This window comes from Haliotis asinina, chromosome 6 (genome assembly GCF_037392515.1).
Source record: "Haliotis asinina isolate JCU_RB_2024 chromosome 6, JCU_Hal_asi_v2, whole genome shotgun sequence".
NCBI classification, from domain to species: Eukaryota; Metazoa; Mollusca; class Gastropoda; order Lepetellida; family Haliotidae; genus Haliotis; species Haliotis asinina.
Genome location: NC_090285.1, coordinates 41,147,600 through 41,172,026, shown reverse-complemented (window position 1 = coordinate 41,172,026; position 24,427 = coordinate 41,147,600). Strand labels below are relative to the sequence as shown.

The 24,427-nt window shown below is 37.2% G+C and overlaps 1 protein-coding gene across 1 annotated transcript in view; it reads right to left on the bottom strand.

The window, feature by feature from the left end:
* LOC137287002 (E3 ubiquitin-protein ligase rnf213-alpha-like) overlaps positions 1-24,427 on the bottom strand; it is a 130,059-nt gene that overhangs the window by 90,499 nt on the left and 15,133 nt on the right. The window contains exons 7-14 of the mRNA XM_067819079.1: positions 21,008-21,172; positions 17,921-18,129; positions 16,933-17,231; positions 7,919-8,163; positions 6,214-6,456; positions 3,069-3,270; positions 2,578-2,660; positions 577-892 (exon numbers count right to left, since the gene is read on the bottom strand). Coding sequence (XP_067675180.1) covers positions 577-892; positions 2,578-2,660; positions 3,069-3,270; positions 6,214-6,456; positions 7,919-8,163; positions 16,933-17,231; positions 17,921-18,129; positions 21,008-21,172 — 1,762 coding nt within the window. The remainder of the gene's footprint in view (positions 1-576; positions 893-2,577; positions 2,661-3,068; positions 3,271-6,213; positions 6,457-7,918; positions 8,164-16,932; positions 17,232-17,920; positions 18,130-21,007; positions 21,173-24,427) is intronic.

Genomic DNA, 24,427 nt, shown 5'->3' with positions numbered 1-24,427 from the left:
TTTTGTAACTGATGAAATGTGATGGTAATGATTGTTACATTCATTTATCATGGCTGAAAATAATTTATGAATTTATACAGTATTATTAGTAGTATCATTTAAACTAAAACATAGCTGAGAATTTTCACCTGGCATGCACAGATAAGGTTCATATCTAAATGCATAAAGTCTTCATGTAGAAAGTAATGATAACAGTTTGAGTTTTCAGAAGCAGTCTGAAACCTTTATAATTTCACTTGTATATTACATATACAGGCATCTTATGCTGTAACAATAGGTGATGATCATACTGCATGTTATCAATGCATCAACATTGGTACTTATCAATATTTGTTTATTTTCAAATGTTGATTATTTAGTTTGGTCATGTTTTGGCAACACAAAGAACCACCTAAAAATGATTATCAAAAAAGTTTCCCATGATACAGTGAAAAAATAACATATTCACAAGTCTTTCTTGAAAAAAACACATCACTTTTATAAGTAATGTACTGGGATATGCATGCTAATGTCAGTATATTCTGATAGTTAAAATATTTACTTTTATTGTTCTTGGTCAAAAACAGCATCACTAACCTCTAGTGAAGATCTTACAGAAGCGACTGTATAGAACCCAAATGAACGGTCCATCCAAGTAAGCAGTTGATGCTGAACACCTTTCAGTTTTGGCAGCATATGATCAGCACAAAGCTTTTCAAGTTCATTTCTGCATTTAGAATCCAACTTCACATTTTGGTACAGAAGGCGACCATCCCAAAGACTTGACAGAAAGAGATCTGCTGAAGCTGCTACTAAGTCAGTAAGTTCGTATTTCCACTGGAGACAAGCCCTCACAACTTCAAAAGCAATCTTGACACTCATCTTCGCCTGAGCTAGATGTCCTTCTAGTGATCTAAAATGGACAAATGAATTAAGATGGAGTACACTGACTATCCCTAAGCAAACTGAACTGGTGCTTCCAAGGCAATAATACTAGTACTTTCTCTAATGCAAGTGTATCTGAAGACCTCATACAGAATCATACAGAAACCTCAGTAATACTAACTTGAAAGGGTAAACTAAACTAGTAAGCATGTGACATGCATAATACAGGTTTTAGTTATTTTTCATATTCTCAGAAAATTGTAATCAACGCAATGATTGTTGGTTGGACATGGTAATGTTTTTTATGTAAGATACTATTTATGTGAGATACTAATTTTCTGCCCAAAACAGATAGAAACAGTATAATGACATATAAAGATAACTTGCTTATGAGTTTATTCAATAATACATTCCTCTCTTATGGCCAGCCTAGGTAGTCTAAACAGCGTGCACAGTCAAGTGGTAAGCCTAATGCTCGTCTCGAGCACTTGTTTACACCACCTTACCACGGTTTTGCCCTTACCCCAGTCACTAAGATACGGCAAGCACGATACATACTGTACTACTCGTAACACTAAATCATGGTTTCTTTCTTGTATATGTGGATACTAATATTTTACTTATAATGCAATACAGCAAGTATCTATATGTATACTTCAATAACTTATCCATAATACTTCAACAGTTACCCACAATGCTTTATTCAGATACTCACAATCCCTTTCGGTCATGGTATATGCCATATTGGAAGTCTCACGTATTTCGCTACCCACCCACCTCCCCTTTTACATTCTGGCATTATTATCTATGCATGGTCATTATTTATCTTATCATTTGGGGACTGATTGTTGGGCCTCAAAACATTCTCACACAGGAGAAGCTGTTTTGGCCCCAAAAACTGTAAGCACCCGGCGTGCTAAGGGTAACACTAGGTCTCATCCGCAATGTTACCACTTAGCCCTAAGGTGTTCTTTGGCAATCAGCCCCCTACTTTTATAATTGCGGTTTGTAAAAAATAAATATTTTATTGCACACTCTGTTATGTTATTATTTGCATAAATTAATTGTTTCAGCAAAGTAAATCAAACTTCCTATATATGAGAATTGGCCAGGGACCAGCCAACCCTTTAACAGACACTGAGAATAAAACTAAAATTCCAAATGGTTACCATAAAAACAAGGTATAACCAACATTAAATCTGAGCAATATATGATCATATGCAAAATACTGAGGAATATCTTGTCGAAATTGCACTGAGCTGACCAGGTCACAACTACACTTTTAACAAATTTCCCCTCTAAATGACAGTAACCACTACTTGTGGTAATTTGGTAAGGAGAAGAGGAGGACGTGAAGGCAATTCCAAATATTTAATAATATAAACAAAACTATCAGTAAGTTGTAGCCAAAGAAAGGTAGAACATAGTTTAAAATTATGATACTGATATGTTCAGCTGTTTTGAAGAAGTGCTTTTGTATTATGCGACCCTATTTCTAGCAGGAAATTGATTTTGATTCAGGAAACCTATATGCCAAATGCAGTACCATAACATTAATCAGTCAAAACCTGTACACCAAAACTATTTTGGCTTCATTTGCTCTTCCAAGTCATGACTTTGACTAAAATTTTGTCTAAGAGTGTTTCTTAAACAATGATAAAGTCAAGACATGATAATATTATCATCAAATGACACATATAAATAGAAACAAACTTTGGACTTGGTTCAGACGATTCTGTTGCTGTCCACTGCTTCCTCTGTGCATCTGCTACAGACCTTAACCCAGCAGCTAGTTTCTGGAAAAAGACATAAAGGAAATATACTTAGAAGACACTCACTTCAAATTATATTATCTGTTCGAGTAACATCGAGTAATGTGTACATAGATGATTTTCAGAGTGAAACTATTATACAATATGAAAAGTTATACAATTAATAATTTTAACATGAGATAAGTATATCCATAAATCAATACAAATTACTGCAAATGAATGGCTTTGCAAAATAGAGTGGTTGTACAAAGTCAAAGGTCATATAATTAACATGGGAGAATACAATATAATGACAGTTGCAACAGCAAAAAAGACATGATATGGGCAAAAATAATGATTGTCATAGACTGCTGGTCTTGATTTAATGTGAGATGCAAGACATATAAACCATTGCCACTCTTATCTTGTGAAATCATACATAAATGTTATTACTTTCTTTTCAAAGTCTTGAAAATGAAAGTGTAGAGAGCCCAGGTAGTGACCAAAGGTAGCTGAACATATTTCAGGTGGAATGTTCCTAAGGCAGTCAACATCTTGAATGTGTTGAGCAGACACACATGCCATAAGTGTTCTTGGTAGCAAGTAGTCAACTTCAAAAAGATGCTCCAGATCCCTGACAAGATGACTGAGGGGTCTGGAAGAAATAAAGTTCAGAGACTAACAACTGTGGTCATGTATTAACAGGAGTAACTGAAATCATGATTATAAACTGACAGTGACATCACTCTATTGTTCTTGTGGAGGGGGGGAGGAAGAGAAGAGAAGCTTTTTTTTCGTAATATCATTCAAATCTGATACAATCTGACTTCCTCAGGCAATATCCACATTATGTCCCGCTCTCCTAGGGAATTATTTTAATAATGTCCCTGTGCCCAGGGCATTATCTTAATAACGTCCCTCTGCCCCCAGGATTTTCTAAGGAATAACCCTTGACTTTGACTTCTTACTTGTTTGAAGATTAATACAACTTAGTCTTGCCATCACTGAATCTGATCTTAAATCAGGATCACTGAGAAAAATGATCTTGTCTGTTGGTATGAACCATTGGTTCCTTGCAAGATGGGTGAATACGAAGAGTGCATGTGCATGTGCATGTGTGCAGAGCATGTGCATTGCAAGGCATCAGTTGCCAGTCTGGCCCCGATTTCTCGAAACAAACTTAAGTCTGAGTTTTGACTTAAGTTCAAGTTTTTGCTCAAATTTGAGAAAATGCAGGAACATGCATTTTCCAGAATGAAAGGAAATTGGTATCCAGCTCAAACATAGTAGACAATCTGAATTTGGTGGACAAATTCCTCTAGTTATTTGGACTTTTTTAGGATAAAAAAATGCAGTTGAGATAAAAATTCAGCTGTTTCAAATTGTCAAACTCATTTTGAGATTTGAGTTAAAACTTAAGTGTGTTTCGAGAAATCGCGTCCTGATCCCAGTTGATTTCGACAGTAAATACTGAAATTATATCTTTGGTTGGTTTATAAGTTGGATATATCATGACCTGTGGACATTTCTGTAAAGTAAGCCCTCTTCTTTTGGGATTCGGTCCTTGGGCATTTCCCGCAGGAAGCAGGCTTACTTTTCAATAATGCCTGCAAGTCACGTTATATCCTACACATACTCTGACCTAGTCTGTATGGATGATAACAAGAGTCTGTCTTTCTCCTGGAGCACTGACTGCAGGGGTGTTTCTTGAACTATTTTCACTTGTAACTATATCAAAGATAACAAGCAAATAGCGCTGCTACAGCAGGTTTGTAATTATAAGATTTTTTATTAAAACAAGATTTCCTTCTGCTGGGTTGAAACATGAGCATCGTGATACAATTTTTTAAGTAAAATTTAGGAAATAAATATGCTCTTTGAAAATAAGATGAATGTTAGACAGAATTGATAGTCTCTACATTTCACTTGAAGCTGAACACATGGCAGGTGTCAAACGATTAATTTGGAGACTAATAGTTAAGTCAAATATTCATCTAATTTCCAAACACAGTATGTTTATCTCCATTCTACCATAACCGATTGAAAATCGCTAAAATGCAATAATGTAATACCTAAGAGCTTGATTTATATGATCCCAACTCCACACAACTACAACCAGCCTGTTGTTTTGTGTGCCATGTTTCTCAAACCCCCTGGCCACACAATAATGGAATCGTCTGACCTATTTAGTTTTGGACAAGACAGTGTTTACATTTTGCAAAAGGTTGTAATTTGAAGTGACAGTGGAAAAAACTTGACTGACTGTCGCATCTAAATCTAGACTAATGCTTAGTCTCTGAATATATACTATTTTGATAGTAATAACCTAATCCATATAAACTGAAAAGAAGCCCTAGGAAAACCAGAGATTCAGAACCTGGGGAAATCTAGACTTGCTTGCTTCATTTAGGGCTTTAGCACTGCAGGGAAGGCTAGACTCTAGGAAAAATAATACGGTTCAGTGACTGTAAGACAGACTGAACCCTGCAGAATTGAAGAACAGATCCTTTTCTGATTGACCTACGACCTGTGCCTCACCAAAGACTCTTGAATTTTATGTCCAGCAAGAAACGATCATGATTTCACAGACGTGCTTCCACCCCAACACTCTATGAAAGAGTGACATTGCTGCTTTGTGTACAAGCGACTAACTTGGGATTCCTTGGAACATTGTTCTTGTCATCTGGGACTGGACTGTGGTCAACATTCATTCGAACAGTACGAACAAAATTCTGGTGATACAATTTATTTACATGTATTTTATGAATGATGCAACAGAACATGATGCAGTATCTTGCAAATTTCCCATTGTAAATTAAAACAAATTTACCATTTACCAGGAAGGTAACTGTTTACGAATCTTTGGCTTCATATTTGCATAGATAAGCATGCATTGTTACAAGGCTGTGTGATTTATATGTTACGTGAATGAGTGAGTTTAGTTTTGCGCCGCACTCAGCAATATTCCAGCAATATGGCAGCGGTCTGTAAATAATCGAGTCTGGACCAGGCAATCCAGTGATCAACAACATGAGCATCCATCTGCGCAATTGGGAACACGTGTCAAACCAAGTCAGCAAGTCAGCAAGCCTGACCAGCCGATCCCGTTAGTCACCTCTTACGACAAGCATAGTCGCCTTTTATGGCAAGCATGGGTTGCTGAAGGCCTATTCTACCCCAGGACCTTCACAGGTCTATATGTTAGGTATTGTTTATGTTTGGGTTTGTGTACTGTAACTGAGTTTGAATATTTTTATAATAGAAGGTAATATGATGACGAGATTCCGTTATCATTGTGGAGGAAAAATCATACAATTGTATTTCTCGAGTTTTAATAATGTTTTATCAGCATTTCCACTCCATCTGTTGTGTTGATATTAGTCATGTTGGTGGTTTGAGCTGAAGTAGCGTGGCAGTGTTGTATACATGTAAAGTGGCCGGGAAATCAGAGGCATTTCCAATTCAAAATTGATAGCATCTCATTTTATTGATTGACCAACTAATTTGAGCATTTCATGTAGCCCATTGTAGAATTCTCCATATCCTTAGGAATTGCTTTCAGATCATTTTTTACATGTATTGAAAACATAGTACTCACATGGACCATTCATGAAAGGTCTTAAGAGTGTCCTTCGCCTTCTCTATGCCAGTATGACCCCACCATTCTGATTTTTTGTATTCAGGGTCACAGACTTTCTTGAATGGTTCTGAATCCTTTTTTAAGAAATGTAGGAGTGGTACAAGGTACATCCACTGAGATTCACAACTGTACACTGAAGTCCCATATCGGTAGTCTTTGCCATGACGATTTATGGTGTTCAATAAGTAACCCACAAGGTCACTGAAAAATAATAATGTTACAAGAAATAGAAAGACACTGAACACTATCACAAAAATATATATGGACTTAATCAGGCATAAAGGTTTAAATTGATACTGTACAAATCTCACATCTGGATCAGAATATGGATCAGTATATTTCATATGTAATGAAATTAACATATAGCATTTTAATTCAAGAAACCCATTTGTCAAAAATTTTAATCAAAGATTAGAAAATAATTTAAATTTTTAACATATTTAATAGAAACATTAAAGAAATGAACACAAATAGTAATTCAGCAACGATAACTATAAAAAAGGTTTCTGTGTTTGTAACAACATTTCTGGGCCGTAATTTTGTTGTCTTTCATTTCTACATTTGATGTTTTGTACTTCTAAAAGTAGCTATAGACTTCAGAGGTATCATGACATTTAGTTTAAAGTTTTAACAAGTAATAATACGGGAATGCTGGAATGCTGAGATGTAAGTTTCTGGATGTTCTGCAAATAAGCTAGGCAGAGAAAGATTGTGACAAAAACAATGGACTTGGCTGAAAAAATCCCAATACAGTCATACCAGTAGGGATGAAGATCTTTGGAATATTCTTATACCAACAATTAACAATTCATGCTTGAAAGATTTATGTGAAAAATTGAACAAGGGACACAAAATGTAAGTTGGCTGCAGGAACAAAAGACATGAGAGATTTAAAGGGACACAATTTCCTTTATATGACAAATAGAGAATATTCCTTTAAGAAACATCAACAGTTATCTGTGTCCATGCTCCTGGGCAGTTTCAGGAATGACAGTTCATCATTCAACAAAGCGGAACCAATAGGATACAACTAATGCTAGAAATAGTGAGCAAACAGATCTGGAATTGCAACCCATGTATGCACTCAAGCTTAATTAAAAAATTACATCACATTTAGATAATTTTATAATGTGTTCATGAGCAACGTTTACTCTAGTCTTAAAGGGGGCAGTGAGTGGTGCTTTTGTTGCTGCAATTGACAGTAGTATTGTATAAAGCATATCCTCACAATGAAAAGACAGTTTTGTCGCGTAATTAGTTGTGAAATTTAATCCTCTTAACATTTCAGCTAACTGTTTGAAAAAAATGTTCATCTAGTTTATTTATTCCAAACATTTTGAAGTTTAATTTCATCCATCGGTGACAAAAATGTCTGGATTGAAAGAAAACGGAAGTCAGTGTATGCCTTTATATATCAAACTCATAATCTATGCATTATCATGTTGTTATACACTTTATAATCATTTAAGTCAATCTGTTTTTGTGAATCTGAAGAGACAGCAATGTTGGTCTGATTTATTACTTCAAATTATGCAAATGTTTTCTCTTTGATACTTTAATGCTCTAACCAAAAATTTCATTTGAACATTGATAATTCATTTAAATGAAAATTCAACAGCAAGGAAATAGGTAAGATAGTAAAAGCATAAAGTAAAATAAGTACTTTGCTTTTGATTTGAAGTGTTGTTTCAAAGCTTCCAGATCCGGGCATTCTTTCTTCTTGTAATCAGGGTGTGGTAAGAAAGCTTGTAAGAGCTTAGGATCAGAATAGATCTCATGGACCATGTCATTCTCAAAGGACACCATTAACACAAATGTAGCTAATACCAGGCCGCTTTTATCGGATGTGTTCTGTCCACCAATCTTCATTAGGTGATCTTGAAATGGTTTGATGAACCTCAGAAACACCTGAAAAATACCATAATCATCTGAGCATGGAGCAAAACAGTTCTTTCTATGATATGTTGTATCTACCAATGCTTTCACTAGCACTGAATAGATTGAATAGAATATCCAAAGCCATTTCTGTGAAAGATGGGAGCATAGTGTCATTAATCATCAAAAAGAAGAACAGAAAAAAACCAAAACATGAACAAATTCCCTGGCACAACACTCTATTGTCAAGAGTCATCAGATCCCACAAATATGAAAGAACAAGTCATGAAATACGTAAGTGTTTTGTTCAAAGATACTGAAAGGTATTAAAAGTAGAGCTCTGGAAACAAAGGCCAGCCCTCCCTTTTGAGACTAGGCCTGAATCATTGCAATGGAAACTGAGAAAAATGAAAATGCAAAAAATCTGCAAACAGTAAAAGGCACAATCTGTCTGATATATCTGTCGAGCGTTGTAAGAAAGATATTTAAGTTGTTCAAGTTGTGCTCCAGAAACAAAGCCCACATTTCCCTTTTCAGACTAAGTCTGAATTGTTTCTATGGAAAATGGGAAAAACAAAAATGTCAAAAATATTTAAATGCCACTTTCAGTTTTGTTTAACATCTATACCATTTTTTGTTCAAAATTATTGATGGTTTCTTAGGTATACTCCAGCAACAAAATGATTACTGATGAAAAGACATTGCCTATATCCCAGTTGCTTCCCCAGTTTAATGATGTCCTGAGCATGGGTCTTCTGGCAAATGATACATGTATAAGATCTCTGAAATTGAATATTTGAAAGGATGCGTTTTGGTTACAGTTTGCCAACATTAGCTAAATCAAATTCAGCTCACAATGTCTCACTGGAGTCTGTAAAACAACATGGCCATACTCCTGTGCTAAAGTGTCTCATCATTTGACTATAGGATTCCTATGCTTTTTTCCATTAGTTGTACTTTGGTTTCTGCCTGTCGAAGAGCCACTCACACAAGGTTTGAAATTCTTGCATTTTAGCCTTATGATGACCCATAGGGGGCCACTGTTTCTGGTATATAGAGGTTTTCATAACTAGCGTTACCCATAATGATGATGCTAGGATTGTGTCAATGGGGTAGTCGCTGATGTTCCGTCAACTCAAGGAACACCACACCATTCATCTCCTGGTAATAATCAGAATCATGTGTACCAGCGTGATGTACGATGAGGCATTTATCTTCACCAGATGAAAAGGTTGAGGCCTTTTAGCATGTACCATCTTGTGGTAGTCATATGTAATTTTTGGGTGATACTTGTGTACTATCCGAAAAATCAACTTCCGGAATTTGGTGATGTTTCTAAGATAGTTTGACCTGAAGGTGAGGATTGAAAACACTTTTCATGAAACATTGCAGAATCTCATCAACTTTCTCGGAAATTGTCAGTTTCATGATAAAATTGATATTTTATACTTATCCTGACGCATCCTTATTTGCTTATCTCCCCTTCCTTACAAGTGGAAACTTTAATCCCTTCAAATTCCCTGGTAGCAAATGCACAATCACTCACCTTATCTCCCTACTCCTGCCAAAATCTACCTATTGACCACCCACATGGTAAACATCACTCCTCTGACAGGATTGCCTCCTTATCCTGACCCATGCTTATTTGCTTATAGAATATGACGGAACAGAAATCCCTTTGGGATTCCTTGATAGATTGTTCTGTTATCCATGTTCGCTTACACACTCCCTGGGAATTTGTTTTTGTGGCTGCATACCAAATTTTTGTCTGACATTGGATGAGGGACCACGTTCTTACACTAAGTATGAGAAGTAACCTTTGTAGATTTGTGGATTTTAGATATACGAGATGCTTCATTATCAAGATATCTGAAACAACCCGTATGTTAAGGTAAGGACTTTATTAAAGCTGAGTCTTAGGTCACACATGAGCTGGCTTACCTTGTAAGACAGGGGAACATGGACTGTTGGCCGATGGCAATGGAAAAGTTGCCTGGCGTCAATGAATCTGTGTGACAAGGTGACATTTTTCTTTCAACATTGATTTACCATTGTGAGTCGCTGCACTACCATTAGAGGCCCAAACTGATGCATGTTGGTTGTCTTCCATGGCTATATCTCATAGATAGTGGTTAGCTAAAAATGTATTTGATCTCCAAAAACAACCTTCCTTAATTGATAGAATTGAGCAGTTCCAATGAGGGCACTTACTTCATGAGGCTTTGAAGCTCTTAGGGGGTCTAACCTGGCTGCTCTATAAGCTCATAGGATCACTGATCCAAAAGGAGATCGTTGTTGCAGGAGACAATGGAATAAAAAGACTCTTAAATTTCCTTCTTCTGGGAGCAATTCTTTCTATTGGACACAAAGACAAGTCTTGTTTATCATTGGGACCAAGGATGTTCAATAGATTTGGAATACAGAACTGACGATCTGGTTGTCCCGGCAGTTGGTTCTTTGCTATGAAGTCCAAACTAAGTCCTAGGTGGACTAAAGCATTGTTGCTAGTTTCCAGTCTTGAAGTTTTAAGCGTGGATTTGGGACATTCTGGCTGCAGTTGCTAATGCAAAGAAAATATTGTTTTCTGAGTGAGGAACTCAAAAGACGTCTATGTCAGTGGCACAGTCTTCACTGATGAGGTGGCATAGCACTACATTAAGATCCCATGCTGGTGCTCTGAACTTCTGCTGCTGATTTTCTAACTTAAAAGATCTCAATAAGGCTACTAATTCTTTACTCCTGTCTTGTAGTGATGACTGAGCTCATTGCTGCAAAATATGTTCACAATATGGACCCTTGTGATAATGTGGATAATGTGGTAGTTCTCAAATGATGTAATGCTAGTTGTGGGTGAGTTGATCCCCTGGCCAAAAACCCCTAAGAGTAGCATATTGGTCAAAACTTTTCCATTTGACATCATACAAGTTACGTGTAGATCGATGCAATGACAGTGTTACAGCTTTTGTTTGCTCTGGTGCAGTGCCCTCTTCTCTATAGACAGGTCGTAATATGTTACATAGATGTAAGTGGAACCCTGCTGGGTTCCCATGCTTTTGCTTGGTGTGAGGGTGGGTGAGAAGATTTGGCCAGTCTAGGAGGTGTAACTGAGGTTCGTTGTGTTTCTCCAGGAGTTCGGGAAATCAGGTTCTCCCCGGCCAGTAAGGTGTGACCAAAATCAATTGTAGATTCTTTGTATGGCTGATTTTGTGTAGCACTTGTGGTGACAGGATTGGTGGAGGAAATGCATAAATGTGTAGACCCTCCCAAGATATGGCTAGGGCATCAACAGCACATGCTAGTGGATCAGGTACTGGCGAGATGAACGTTGTCACCTGATTGTTGAATCGGGTTGCTGAGAGGTCTATGAGAGGATGGCTGACTGCTTCCATTACCAACTGGAAGGCTTCTACATCAAGCATCCAATCTTTGGGTGATGGACACACCGGTCTGGATAAGGCATCGGCTAGGACATTCTTTGCCCTTGGTATGTGACAAGCCCTGTCCTTCAGGTTGACCTCTTCTATGATGTTGTACAACTGGATATTAGTTGCAGTAGAGGTGCTGATCTGGTGGATCCTTATAGATTGGCCACTGTCGAATTGTCTCTATGCATAAAACAGGGTTTGATTTTCTACCTGCGATTTCCAGTGAAGGACTGCTTCTATTAAAGCTTTTAGTTCTTACTCATTGATGATGAGGCTCCTCTCTTCTATCGACCCCATGCCTGCACCGACTTCAGCGTTGAGATGTGCCCCCCATGCTTGGGGAGATACATCTACATGGAGATGGAGAAAGTATACCAGTTCTTTCAAATAAGTTTGATCTCACTGTCCATCATAACAGGTACAGCTTCAGATGTTAAGGCAGGCTGAAGTTCTGAGTATCATTGAGATGTTATATGAGGAAGTGTTGTAACTTGCGGTTTAATGGTTTGCTGAGTGCTTCTGGTATTGATGATAGTATGTTATTCCATCTGTCATTTGATTCTGAGTAGTTAAGAATCGGATACCCAGGAACTTCAGGTCTTGTGATGGTTCTGACTTCATGTGGTTTACTAGCCAACCCAACTGTGTTAGCAGACTGATTGTAAAGTTCAGTTGTAGTATGTGACGAGTGGTTTGGTTATTCGTGTAAATAACCACAGGACTGATGAAATTAGAAATGGCTGTACCTTCCATTGGTAGCATTTTCTGTTAAACAGGAACTGAAGATATTTCCTGGACTCTGGATGCATCGGGACTAGATATGTGTCATGCAGATGTATACTTGCCGTAAATTCAATGGGTCAGATGAGATGTCTCTGCTGAGGCAAGTGTATCATTTTGAACTACTCTGGCCTCACAAGGCATCATATTTGTTGAAGTGCTTCATATTGTATATGAGCCAGCACTTTTCTTTGGAGTTCTCCCTGGGCTCATGCAAGATCAGAGAATAGAACCTGGGTGTGAGTTTGTGTTGATCTATTATTTCTACAGCTTCTTTCTGTAGTAATGTCTCGATAGCATCTTTCAATTTCACATGCACCAAGATTATTAGGCATGTACGTAAATTCTTCTTTACTGAAATTGACATAGATGTTTTGAACAATTTAACCTCACACAATGATATGAGAGGGACAATTTGTTTAAGTATGTCTTACATACAAAGAATACAAACGTGTGTTAAGAAAATACACACGCCACCAAAAGTTTCCAAGAGAAAGTGTAATAAAATTACGTAAAACATTACATATATGACATGTATTCACTCCAGCTTTCTTTCAACATATACCTTTACAACACAATTAAACAATTAAACAATCAGGACTTGCTCTATGACGAGACAGTTTCCTGTAATCTCCCAAACCTGTCAGGGATATCAGGCGTGAATAGCCCTAATTAGTCTCGCCACAGCCAGCCAGGCAATCAGCATAGGGTTCCAGGTGTTGATCAGTGAAGTGGCTCTCGGGCTTAATGAGTTAATGGTGTTCGTACAATGTGTTTCGCCCAGGTTGGATGTCTTTGTCAGGGATGAGGCTGTTTGCTACCCATGATAAAACTTAGGCATCTGGGTAGATATCTGTGTCAAGTTCACCATCTTGCTCTTCTATAAATGCCTCCTCCAGTTGTGTATCTTCAACATAAGTTGTTTGTAATGCGATAAGAGACTGTTCATCATTTCAATGATGATTACTACTAGCAAACTTGCTAGTGAACATCTTCAATGTTGTAACGGCTAGACGCCTGTTTCTGCAGGATGTCGAGTTTCTTTTCTACCACCTGACCAACCCTATGGGTAACTACTTCTACAAAACCTTCAGTAAGATAATCTTCAATGTTGCTACAAGACCGCTTCTTTGTGACAATTGCCACAGTCTCGTCTTTAGATCTGGGTGACAGTGAAGCGTTCGCAAACGCTAAGGTGTTTTCCATAGACATCTGCTTCTGTTCAATCAATGTGGCCTCTGGTATATTGTCCCTCATGGGGAACAAAGATCCTGATGACGATCGCTGTGAAGACAGTGGCGTTGAAACACCTCTCAAGTGTTTCAAGTTTTCTCGCTGAAAATCTGCAGGTGCAACATAGGTGGATCATTGTAAATGACAGCATCATCTGCACGGTCCAGTATTGACGTGGTCACTGGTGATATCTATGAACATACATGGCCCACTGTATGTGATTGTTTCGTCGACCGCGACAACTTTGATGTATGTCTCGATGATGCCGACTTTTTGGGGGGATGAAGTAGATTCTGTCTTGGAATGTTTTGCTGGGGTCTTGACTGGCCATGATTTCCTCTTACCTGAGTCATGCACTGTTACTTCTGCTACTAAATGAGATGGCGCTGGCTTTGATTGTAAAGACATGTTGACTTGAGAGCAATGATCATACAGGACCACTGTAACTCACAGCGCTGATGATTATCTCACCTCAACACCCAGACTCACTAAACCTGACAACAGGTTGTGAGGATCTTAAGTTTCAGGTATTCAGATAATCAAATATTGAAATAATCAAGTGACATGTGAATGTATATCAAAGTCACAACATTACATCATCAAAGATAAACTATACAGGCGAACACCACATCAAATGTACAAACATATGCATATTACAACATCAATACATAATCAGTTCAAAATACAAATGTGGAAAACATTCCCAGGTGTAAACACTCGATGAACGTTAGATCTGTAGTGTTGAAAAGTTCAAACAGTGACCTGCAATATGGTCAAAAAAGAGTAAATTAATAAGGCATTATTTTAATAATATATGTTTTAAATATGATGATTAATACATTTATAAATGCAACCATGGCAAAATTTGGGTTAATTGAATAAAATTAAGAGAAATCATAGCCATGAAGGGACCCAAGAAACACCACTTCCATCCACTAAGGTGACTCAAGAGAGTGATGTTTAAAAAGTGGGTGGTCACATGGTCGGTTTTGGCAGGGGTAGGAAGATGGCTAAAGATGAGTGATTGTACCTTCGCTTCTAGGGAATTTGAAGGGATTTAAGTTTCCACTGACTGTTCAGAAGGAAGAGGAGGTAAACAAATAAGCATGAGTCAGGATTAGGAACAATTGTGGATTTTAGACTTCAAGGGTGCATGAGGCATTTTTCAGTAAAAAATACTAGTTACAATATACTGAATAATACAGAGCCTTACAGTATCATCCTCAAGTTGCCTAACACAACTTTGAATTCAGAAGCCAAATTTAAGCTAATATTTTGAGTGATGGTAGGCTCACTTGCACATAGCCCGATTTATCTCGTATTGGGGTAATGAACACATACTTTCTTTTTGTTGGGTTATAAGCCACAAGGATATAGCCCCACTATTCATTATTTCAGTGAAATGAACCTTACCCATCATCACAATGGCAGATGGGTGATATTTAGTAGCTAGACATATTTTGTTATGAGCAGTTATTACCAACATCAGTGTGTTTTCTGATGAAAAAGCATATTGATCAAACACAATATCTGCAGATGTTTGAAATTGAAGTATCCCATTACCGTATATTTCAAACTTAGAAGTCACAGCTCATAGGAATACCAAAATGTTTATCTTCCTTTAAGGTGTTGTTATCATCATTAACAGTTGACTGAAAAGTTTATTTCATCCGTACCCTCAAGTATCTTGGACGTTAAAAGGTGGATCTTACATAGATTTGCCTCCATAGAAAACAGGCCATAATTAATCTTAAAAACATTGACTTCACTGGTAAATGTATCAACAAAATCCAAGGTGATAAAGGAGACATACATGTACATGGTTAAAGATACTTCTGATGTCAAAGGACTGAGTAATTTCAGATGCTGCATATTCGGACAAAACCTAAAACATCCACATACATGATACTGGTTAATTACTTAAAGATCACATATCCTACACCAACTAAAGATCACCGACTACATAAATCATTTATTAACATTGTTATGAATGAAACCTCGTCATTAAAACTACTCATTGTGACATTTAATTACCTGAAATCAAACTTTTTGACAAAAGTGTTTCCTCCTGCGAACAAAATTTCAACTAATCAGAGGGGTGTGCCTCTGTGACGTAATATGAGGTATACACATGTGGGTTGCTGTAGTATTCATCTACATTTCAGGGGGTGGAGTATCTCGATCATAGGTTTGAAAGTTTTTTGCAATTGTGAGAATTGCTTTGAAAAATGAAAGTTTTATGCCTTTACAATGCACTGCCATTTAACATTGTCACCTGCTTTGCTTATTTTCTTCTGAGATACAACTTTTTTCATAGACAATTCTGTCAAAATCGCTTGTTATAATGGATGTAAAATGTTCTGTTACAAGTGGTGTCATGCAAAATGTTAGGAAATAATAGTAGGAAATAATTTGGATCTTTCAACTTGATGAAAACAAACGATATTGTAACTGATTCTCAGAGTGACTTCAGACTGTGACGCAAGGATTTTAAAAAGTGGCGGCACCCTGTTGTGAACGCCCGCCTGTCTGAGAATAAATGCTATTTGGGATTGTTTACACCAAGTTACAGAATCTAAACTACTTTCTACTGGTAGTAAAATATGTATTTGACAATTGATAGACAATAGGATTTTGCATGACATTGCTTAAGACATCACAATTTCACACTTGGAAGTGAGGTGGGTGTCAATATAATACTACTTACGACATTACTGTCACTTCAGAGGAAGACATCTTTATGTTAAAAGTTGTGACATGCAAAATCCTTTTGGTTATCAATCATATACAAGCAAGCAATTTTGATTTTTTTAACTCAATGGGAACAAACCTAAATAGCATATTCTATCTTGGAAGCGAGCAAGGTGTCCAAACACCCAACTTAATACATACACGCTTCCACAACACTTTCTTCGCACACACGAACAACATATTTACCACGAACTGAGGGGTCCTGTGGAAATCTGTGCAAGGTGACACCATCACCTGACACCTGGGAGCATTTGACAACAACTTAACAATTCGGCATGTCTTTGCTGACATCGAGAAATCAACAAATTGTAAAGCTTGTTACACATTTTATATACAACTAACTGAAAGTCCTTCCTCATATGACATCACTGCAGGGATCTGCCTACAGAGTTATGAAACCTGTCTGTGGTTTTGTTGGCAAGCGAGAGGGAAGGAGGCAGCTTTATGGCAACTTTTAATTATGTGGTATTAATTAACCAACCATGTTTTAAGAAAAATATTGGTGTTCTGCTTAAGACTAACTACAAGTCTTTCATATGTAATGGTTAAATGAGCAAAAATAAATGTTTATTCATTCTTTAATGATAATAAAACAATAAAACATCTGATTCACCTTTGTCTTCAGGCCATGATCAAACTCTTTTAGACTTCTGTCAATCATTTGATCTTTCATGCCTGAAAATACCATGAAAACAGTATCCAGAATATCTTCTGCTGTTTTTAAACCTTCAGGTTTCTCTTCGGAAAGACAGGCAATGACCTTTCCCACTGGTGGTAACAAAAGCTCAATGGCTCGCTCAGTGTCAGCACGAAGTTTGTCCTCAAAGCTTCCTTTCCAAATACCTTTCACTGCATTCCAGATACCTTTTTCTATTTTTGGATATATGAATCCATCATACTGATGCCATGTGCCTGCAATACAATGAACCATCAAACAACATGAAAAATATACCGCAGGGATTGAACATAGTGCTTAATTTGCAGGATATGTCTTGGTAAACATGGAAATGGCAGATATGAAACTTTTTTAGTGTGTCCTCACTTGCCACCCATAATCATGAAATGTAAATGAAAAATGCCATGTGAACCGTTAGTGTTGGGTAGTGTTGGGTATTGGTTGAAATCTTACAAATGATGACTGCTTCATTACCAACAATCAATCATAAAAAAAATTGGCTAGCATCATTTTTCTGATTTTCTTGTCCAGGTTGTTATTGCAGGTAAGAAAAACATGCTTGCTACTTTAAAGTGATGACTAATATATCATGAACATAAACTTCCTGGAGTCTTCAAGAAATATTCAGTCATGACTGTTCAGTTAGTGAAGTGAGTTTTCTTAAAGTGTACAAAATACTTCTGCACAGTTTCTTATCTTTAATGGACGACTAGAATGTTAGGAACATAAATTTGGGGAGTCTTTAGAATAAATGTCATGACTTATAACAGGATTGTAGTACTGTAATTTTAATGACTCTAATGCAAACAAGTGTTTCAAAATTGTTTGTGTTTGATAATGAGAAAACACGATCAATTGCTTGGTTGGTCAGTCACAACTAGCATGAACTGAAGTGCCTTTTCACACAGACATGAGATTTTCTTACCTTCATAAGATTTCCATGATGTTGGGATAAAGAATGCACGATTGATCTTTGGATTGTCTTTGTAGAATCTTTTCCTGTAGTAAGGTTCTTCCCATGTGAATGACTCCGGACCATGCTGTATGACGTACTTGTATCGAAAATTACTTCTTAACAGATCCTTAGAGACTGGGACATGGCAGGTATATTCAAATTCTCCATCAGAGATTTTCCTGGAATTAAGTCAGGCACTAAGTACATATCTGGGTAACAATTTGCTTGTTGAATGTTGGGCTCTTGCAGCTAAGTACATTATGCAAAAGGATGTTGTTGGCCTGGTAAAGTTTTTTTTAAAATGAAGGATATTCGGGGGTGTGGGGTGAGGGGGTGTGGGTGAGGGGATGGGTGTATGGGTGTGTGTACCTAGATATTAGTTCTTATTTTATATAGCTGATATTAGGAAAACAGGTAGGTTCTATTCAAAGTGTACTTGACAGAAATAATCTTGTGGATTCTTCCTGAGATCCATGTATCCTTTTCCTTACAAGAACAATAATATTTTGATAATTGTGTGCAAAAGATGTAGAAATCCATTAAAAATCTCTCAAATTATAATGACTGTGACCCTCGTTTCCTGTCTGTATACTTCTCTCTATGCCTGTTGGATGACATCACCTTCAGTCATGTCATCTTTCAGTTCACTCCATCTGTGATGTCAGCTCAAGCCATTTTGTATAATTAGTAGATCAGACTGTCTCTTCAGTTTCATACAGAGGATATTAGAGGGCTTTTGGGTATGATGTCATGTCTCATTCTGATATCACTTCTAGTCACAGACCATGATCATGTCATGTTGATCATGGCATTTCTTCGTCCTCCTCCTTTTGTGATTTTTCCCCCCTAAAACTGCACAGGTAACTTGTTTTAGGGACAGAGTAATCAATGGTCTACAGAGGTCCTCACCCCAGGAGAGGAAGAAAAATACTATTCATGAATAATGGATTCAGTATCACTAGGCAATCTAATCAATGTGTACTCCTTCCAGGCCTGACTGTTTATTATGCACTTATATGTTGAGGGATGTGTTGTTAAAGCTTCATTCATGGCTGGTCAAAAGTTGCTCCGCACAAACTCTGTTCTAGGATGCGATGTGTGATGCCAAAGTTCTGAGGAGAAAAATGCGTTGTGTGTCTTGAGTATGTTGCCTTCTGATATGGTAGACTTGAACCAACATGCTTGTCTGATAATATCTGAAGTTTAGGCTGATCTATTGGATGGCAAAGACTTCTCAGATGAACTTGGAATCTTCCCATGTTGTTAACTGTATCTGTGTCTGTAATATATTTATCTGTAATGTGACTTTGGTACAGCCAAGGTGCTATCCCAAACAGAAGTACTTGAAACTTGCTTTACCGCTAGTGGCTGATTGTAGATGAAGATGAGGGGTATATGTGAACATGGAGCTAAGGTGATGATGAGCCAGTCTACAACTCTGAGGCTAGAACAAACCAATTTACCACACCAATCTAATCTGGAATTCAAGCAGTGATCCCAGAGGACTTGATGAGAATCTTGATCATGAGATCTGTAATCATCCTTAACTACATGTGGACTTCTTGTTGGCATTCAACATATACATGGAAGTAAAAGAGCTTTGTGATGTCCGAGTCTTGAGATGCGTCAGGACCTTCTATTCTAGTTCAATTGGCCAGACTTGTTGTTGAGGTTTCAGTGCCTTCCACATGGAATCTTTGACCTTGTGCCTGAGATATGAGAAAAGAATAATGATGGAAGTACAACTTGTATCCCAGATCCTGATATCCACCGATGCTCTGCTTTCAGTTCTGGGCACATCACTAAAAAAAGTACTCCCACTTTCTTATGCTACCTCTGCCTTGTACTCAATGCTGGTTCCTATCCTTGTGATGTAACATCTGAAGAGAATCCTTCCCTATGGGAATATACATTTTCTAAGCAGTTAACTGTCATCACTGTCTCTTGTTGATTTTCTACTAGGTTGCATAGATAGTAGAGAATAGATACTTTGGTGTATCATGATGAACCTCTTCAGTATTCTTGATTGTTAGTGCTATAACTGGTAATGTCTGAGTGACTTAAGTTCATATTTGTGCTCAAATTTGAGAAAATAAAGGAACATGCATGCATTTCCAGAATGAACGGAAATCGGTATCAAACTCAAATTAAGAAGACTATCTAAGTTTGGAGGACAGATTTCTTCAGTTGTTCAGACTTTTTTATTTAAAAAATGCAGTTGAACTAAAAATTCAGTTGTTTCAATTTGTCAAACTTGGTCTGAGATTTGAGAGAAAATTTCATTTTGTTTCGAGAAATTGGGGTCAGACGACATTCACATCTGCAAGGCTAGTTGATCACTTTGCAAATCCATGAGATGAGCAGGTAAGATCTGATCTGTCCTGAAGGAGCATGGAATTTCAACAGATTCTTGAACTATCTTCCACAATTACTGACATACGACTTGAAATATAGTCACCATTAACTATTTACTTTTTGTCACAATATACATGAAGTGCTTGTTGTTGGATGATAAGTGTTGAGGTAGGTAAGCAGAGTCGGCTATTTGGTGAATGAACCAGCTTATGGTAGTGGCCGACTGAGCATATGGTAAATCATTTTCCACAGTTGTAGTTTAGTGGCTGTAATCATGGTGTTTTAGCTTAAGGCAATCATGGTGCCTTACTTTAAGTCCATTCTCACACACAAAGTGGTTTGAGACAGGAGACAGTAGTGGCAATGTCTGTTAAAATTTCTGAAGATTAGTTTTGTGTGATTGACACAGGATATATGTCACTGATGTATAAGAAGCAGATGATTCTTAAGAATTATGTTTGCTTTGAAAGCCAATTATGGAGTGTATCCAGGTGTTTCTCTTAGATATTTATTACAAATATGATTATTTTTTTTCTTTCTTGGAGTTAACACAAATGTATCAAGGGAAATTTATATTATCTTGACAAATGCAATAATGATTTTCATTTCATTTTCATTTGTAAAAACACAAATAAAAAAAGCACATAAAGTAAACAGTCACCTCTAGCAGGGCACTAATTCACTGAAGTAAATGATAGTTACCTTACAAGAGTCATTTTCCACTTGTCTGAATTCCAACCTCCAAGAGAGTTAGGTCCAAATCTAATGTACACTGTTTCTGTGCTTGGCTCCAGTTTCATTTGTTCTGATATGATCACATGGAAGACAACTTCCACATTATTGTCTCTTTCGGCAAAAGTTGTTTGTCTGAAAAGAAATAAACATCATAGCATACTAGACACAAACTAATAATAGACAGTTAACAATTGTGGAAAAATTCTGGAAGTAAGCTGGAAAGGGTAAGTTACAGTTAATCATATTAGGACTCATTTCCTTACTTTTTGGGGGTGCCCTATTTGTTCTCATGATTTTTCAGTATTATGCCATAACAAATGTAAAGATAGTGTCATTACACTCTTTGTCACGACATAGCTACAAACTTACATTTTTTATCTTCAGTAAGCATAAATGTCATGTGTCTTATGAATTATCTTTGCTGAGGATCAATCTCATGTGTTTGGTGGATATCTTCAGTAAGCATAAATTTCATGGGGGATTGGCTGACTGGGTGCAGAGGATGGACTCTTGATGAAAAAGGTTAAAATGTGTCATTTGCTCATGGTCTATGTACAAAGGTTTAAATAACATGTGTCAATATTTACATATATAACTATTCTTTCTAACACATGGCATTTCCTACTAATGACTTCTTGATGCTGAAAGGAAACAAAACTTAAAATTTGTACCCTACAAGATCCTGGTCTCTTAACATTTCACTGAAACATCACCCAAACATAATCAACACTTTTACATGTGTGCAATACCCTCTGACTCTTACGCTAACTTCATTACTCAACAGAGCAGAAGGTAGAGAATGGAATTGCTTGGGACATGATCTACTTCAGAGGTGACTCTGAGTTGAAGACATAAGAACCAATCAGGTGCATTTCTCAGACACATTGTACTGGTCATCTTTAAATGAATTCCTGTATATAATGTAAAGAAGAAAAACCCTTCAAACAAACTTCAACAATAATTTATTCACAACGTACACTGAACAAAAAACCAATGTCATCCACTTGTTTCCAAGCAGTACGCCTGTACTTTTACTGTGATTGTGCTTTTGTCTTTCTGTGTTGACAGAATATCACAAAAACTTACATAGGTTTTGTGTTCAAACAAAGCTGGTTATTCATGTTGACTGCTGTGGAAAAACCTAGCTGGTTGCAAAATTGGCACATTCTAAAAAGAACAAGATTATCTAGGATTTCTTCAAGCCCATAACTAAACTTCTAATAAAGTAACTGTGGATGAAGAGCCTGTTTTATTGAGTACATGTGCTACTACTCACACTTGAAGACTCACAACTGATTTGTGTGAAAATATGAACGTGTGTGAATGAATCATTCCAAAAATTATTTAAAAGTAATCAATGCAAGTTACCTCTTCCAAAGAACAAAGTATTGTTGACATGTGATGTGGATAAAAAAACAGATTCCTTGCCAGATCTGGTAATAGTTTGGTCAACCAGTTAGAAAAGATGGAAACTGTAATTTTAACAAAGAACTGTGTGATAAAATACTTCTCTTATCCTTACGACCATGGAGGGGAAACAACCCGAAACCTTAACACCTAATCTGAACACATCGATCCTAACTCAACTGCAGAGGGTAGAAAAGTATGTGTCTAACCCAGGCTGGCCATGTGACACCCAAATGAAGTCAATCTTGGAACTGGGGTCAATCTTGTAATGGGGTTGCTTGGGTGGGAATAGATTGTGTGAGACTATTAAATACTATTAATATACAATTTACAGTTATAATTTGAAATACTTCACACTTATCTTATCTCACATCATGCACTTATCCCACAGTAGAAATGTGGTACTACAGTCTGTAGGTAGATGACAAGTGTGAGATGACTTGTTCATAAGGAGGTTCTGATGGGTGCTTCTAGAACCTCCTTAGTGATACTTTGTATGATCCTCCAAGGTACTGTCTGATTCTGAATTTTGTGATTTCCAGTTGCATTACTTGTTTAAAGACAAAGATGAAGACAAGCCACAGGGAACCAAGACCTAAAGACCATTTGGTCATCAGTTCAGGACAGCAAGTTCCACAAAGATGTGTATAAGGTTAGAGGTAAAAGTACTAAAACAGGTCGGTAATCTCTCTGAACCAGTCCTATCCATAACCACATATTATTTCCTTGAGGTCATTAATTGTTGACACATGTGACACGAAAGTTTCACAAACCCATGCAACTTGTTCTTACACATTGCTTCTCATACAGCTACCAGTAAGACTGCTTATGAAAGTAGAGGTTAGCAAGTACATGGATCACCTCAGTGTCCTCATATGTGGTTTGTTTCAGAGCTATAATATATGGTGTGTAATAATCCTGGAAGATACCCTTGTGGTGATGACATTGTAATGGCTCTTCTTTGGCATATCTGCAGAACACTGATTGATCACTTGTAAGCCTATACTACAAGATAATGTCAACTGAAGATTAATATACTTTATTCTTTAATTACAGAATATCATGTAAAGTCCTGCAAAGTTTCTAGTGTAAATATGTTCCATCTGTTGGGCCAGGATCACTGTTGAGCCAGGAACTGGAGCCCAAACAGTTGGAGACCCTGGACAAGTCACACGGTCAAGTTCTGAAAATTATCTGATTGCCAGAAACATGCTCTTATGATATACACCTAAGACTAATTGCTGTGGAGTGCCATGGAAGGTGCCAGTTCTCTTATCATGTTCTGATTGAATGTAACCATTGAAGGTAGTCCCATTAAGGAATAGGCTTAGAGGATAACAGAAGGCATACACAAAGAAATGGTAGTACTGGAGACTTCTCCTGATGTGGATTGCTCCCAATGTCTATAATGGTTTAGCAGAGCATTGATGAAGAACTTTAAATTTGTTTGTTTGCTATGAAATATGGCACCAAGCACTATTACAGCAAAATTGGCAGGTAAATGGCTGAGTATGGATGAGACAATCCAGTTATTAATATCATAAAGCAGATCAACAAAATCTGGATACGATAACATTATCCAAGTCCGCAAGCCTGACAACTCAATCCTGTAAGTCACCTCTTATGACAAGCATGATGAGCTGACAACCAATTCTAATGTGAATCTTTACTGATAAGATGTCTAGAGCTGTGAGAAAGACTGTCCTGTGGGTGATGTACTCAAAATCTTTATCTTTGAGTGTTTTGTAGTCTGCTGATGCGAGATGCCTAAGGATCACTGATAGATCCCAAGCTGGTGGTCAGTACTTCTTTTTGAGCTTTGAAGTCCTGGACTCCCTGTAGTTACTCAGCATTGTCCGTGCTGCAGCAGTGCCATGCCTTTCCTTACAATTACTTGGCTAAAGTGATAACTGCACACCAGAAAAGGGGGTTTAATAACCAATGATTCTTTTCTTTTCTTGAGCTGTGCAGTACATGGTC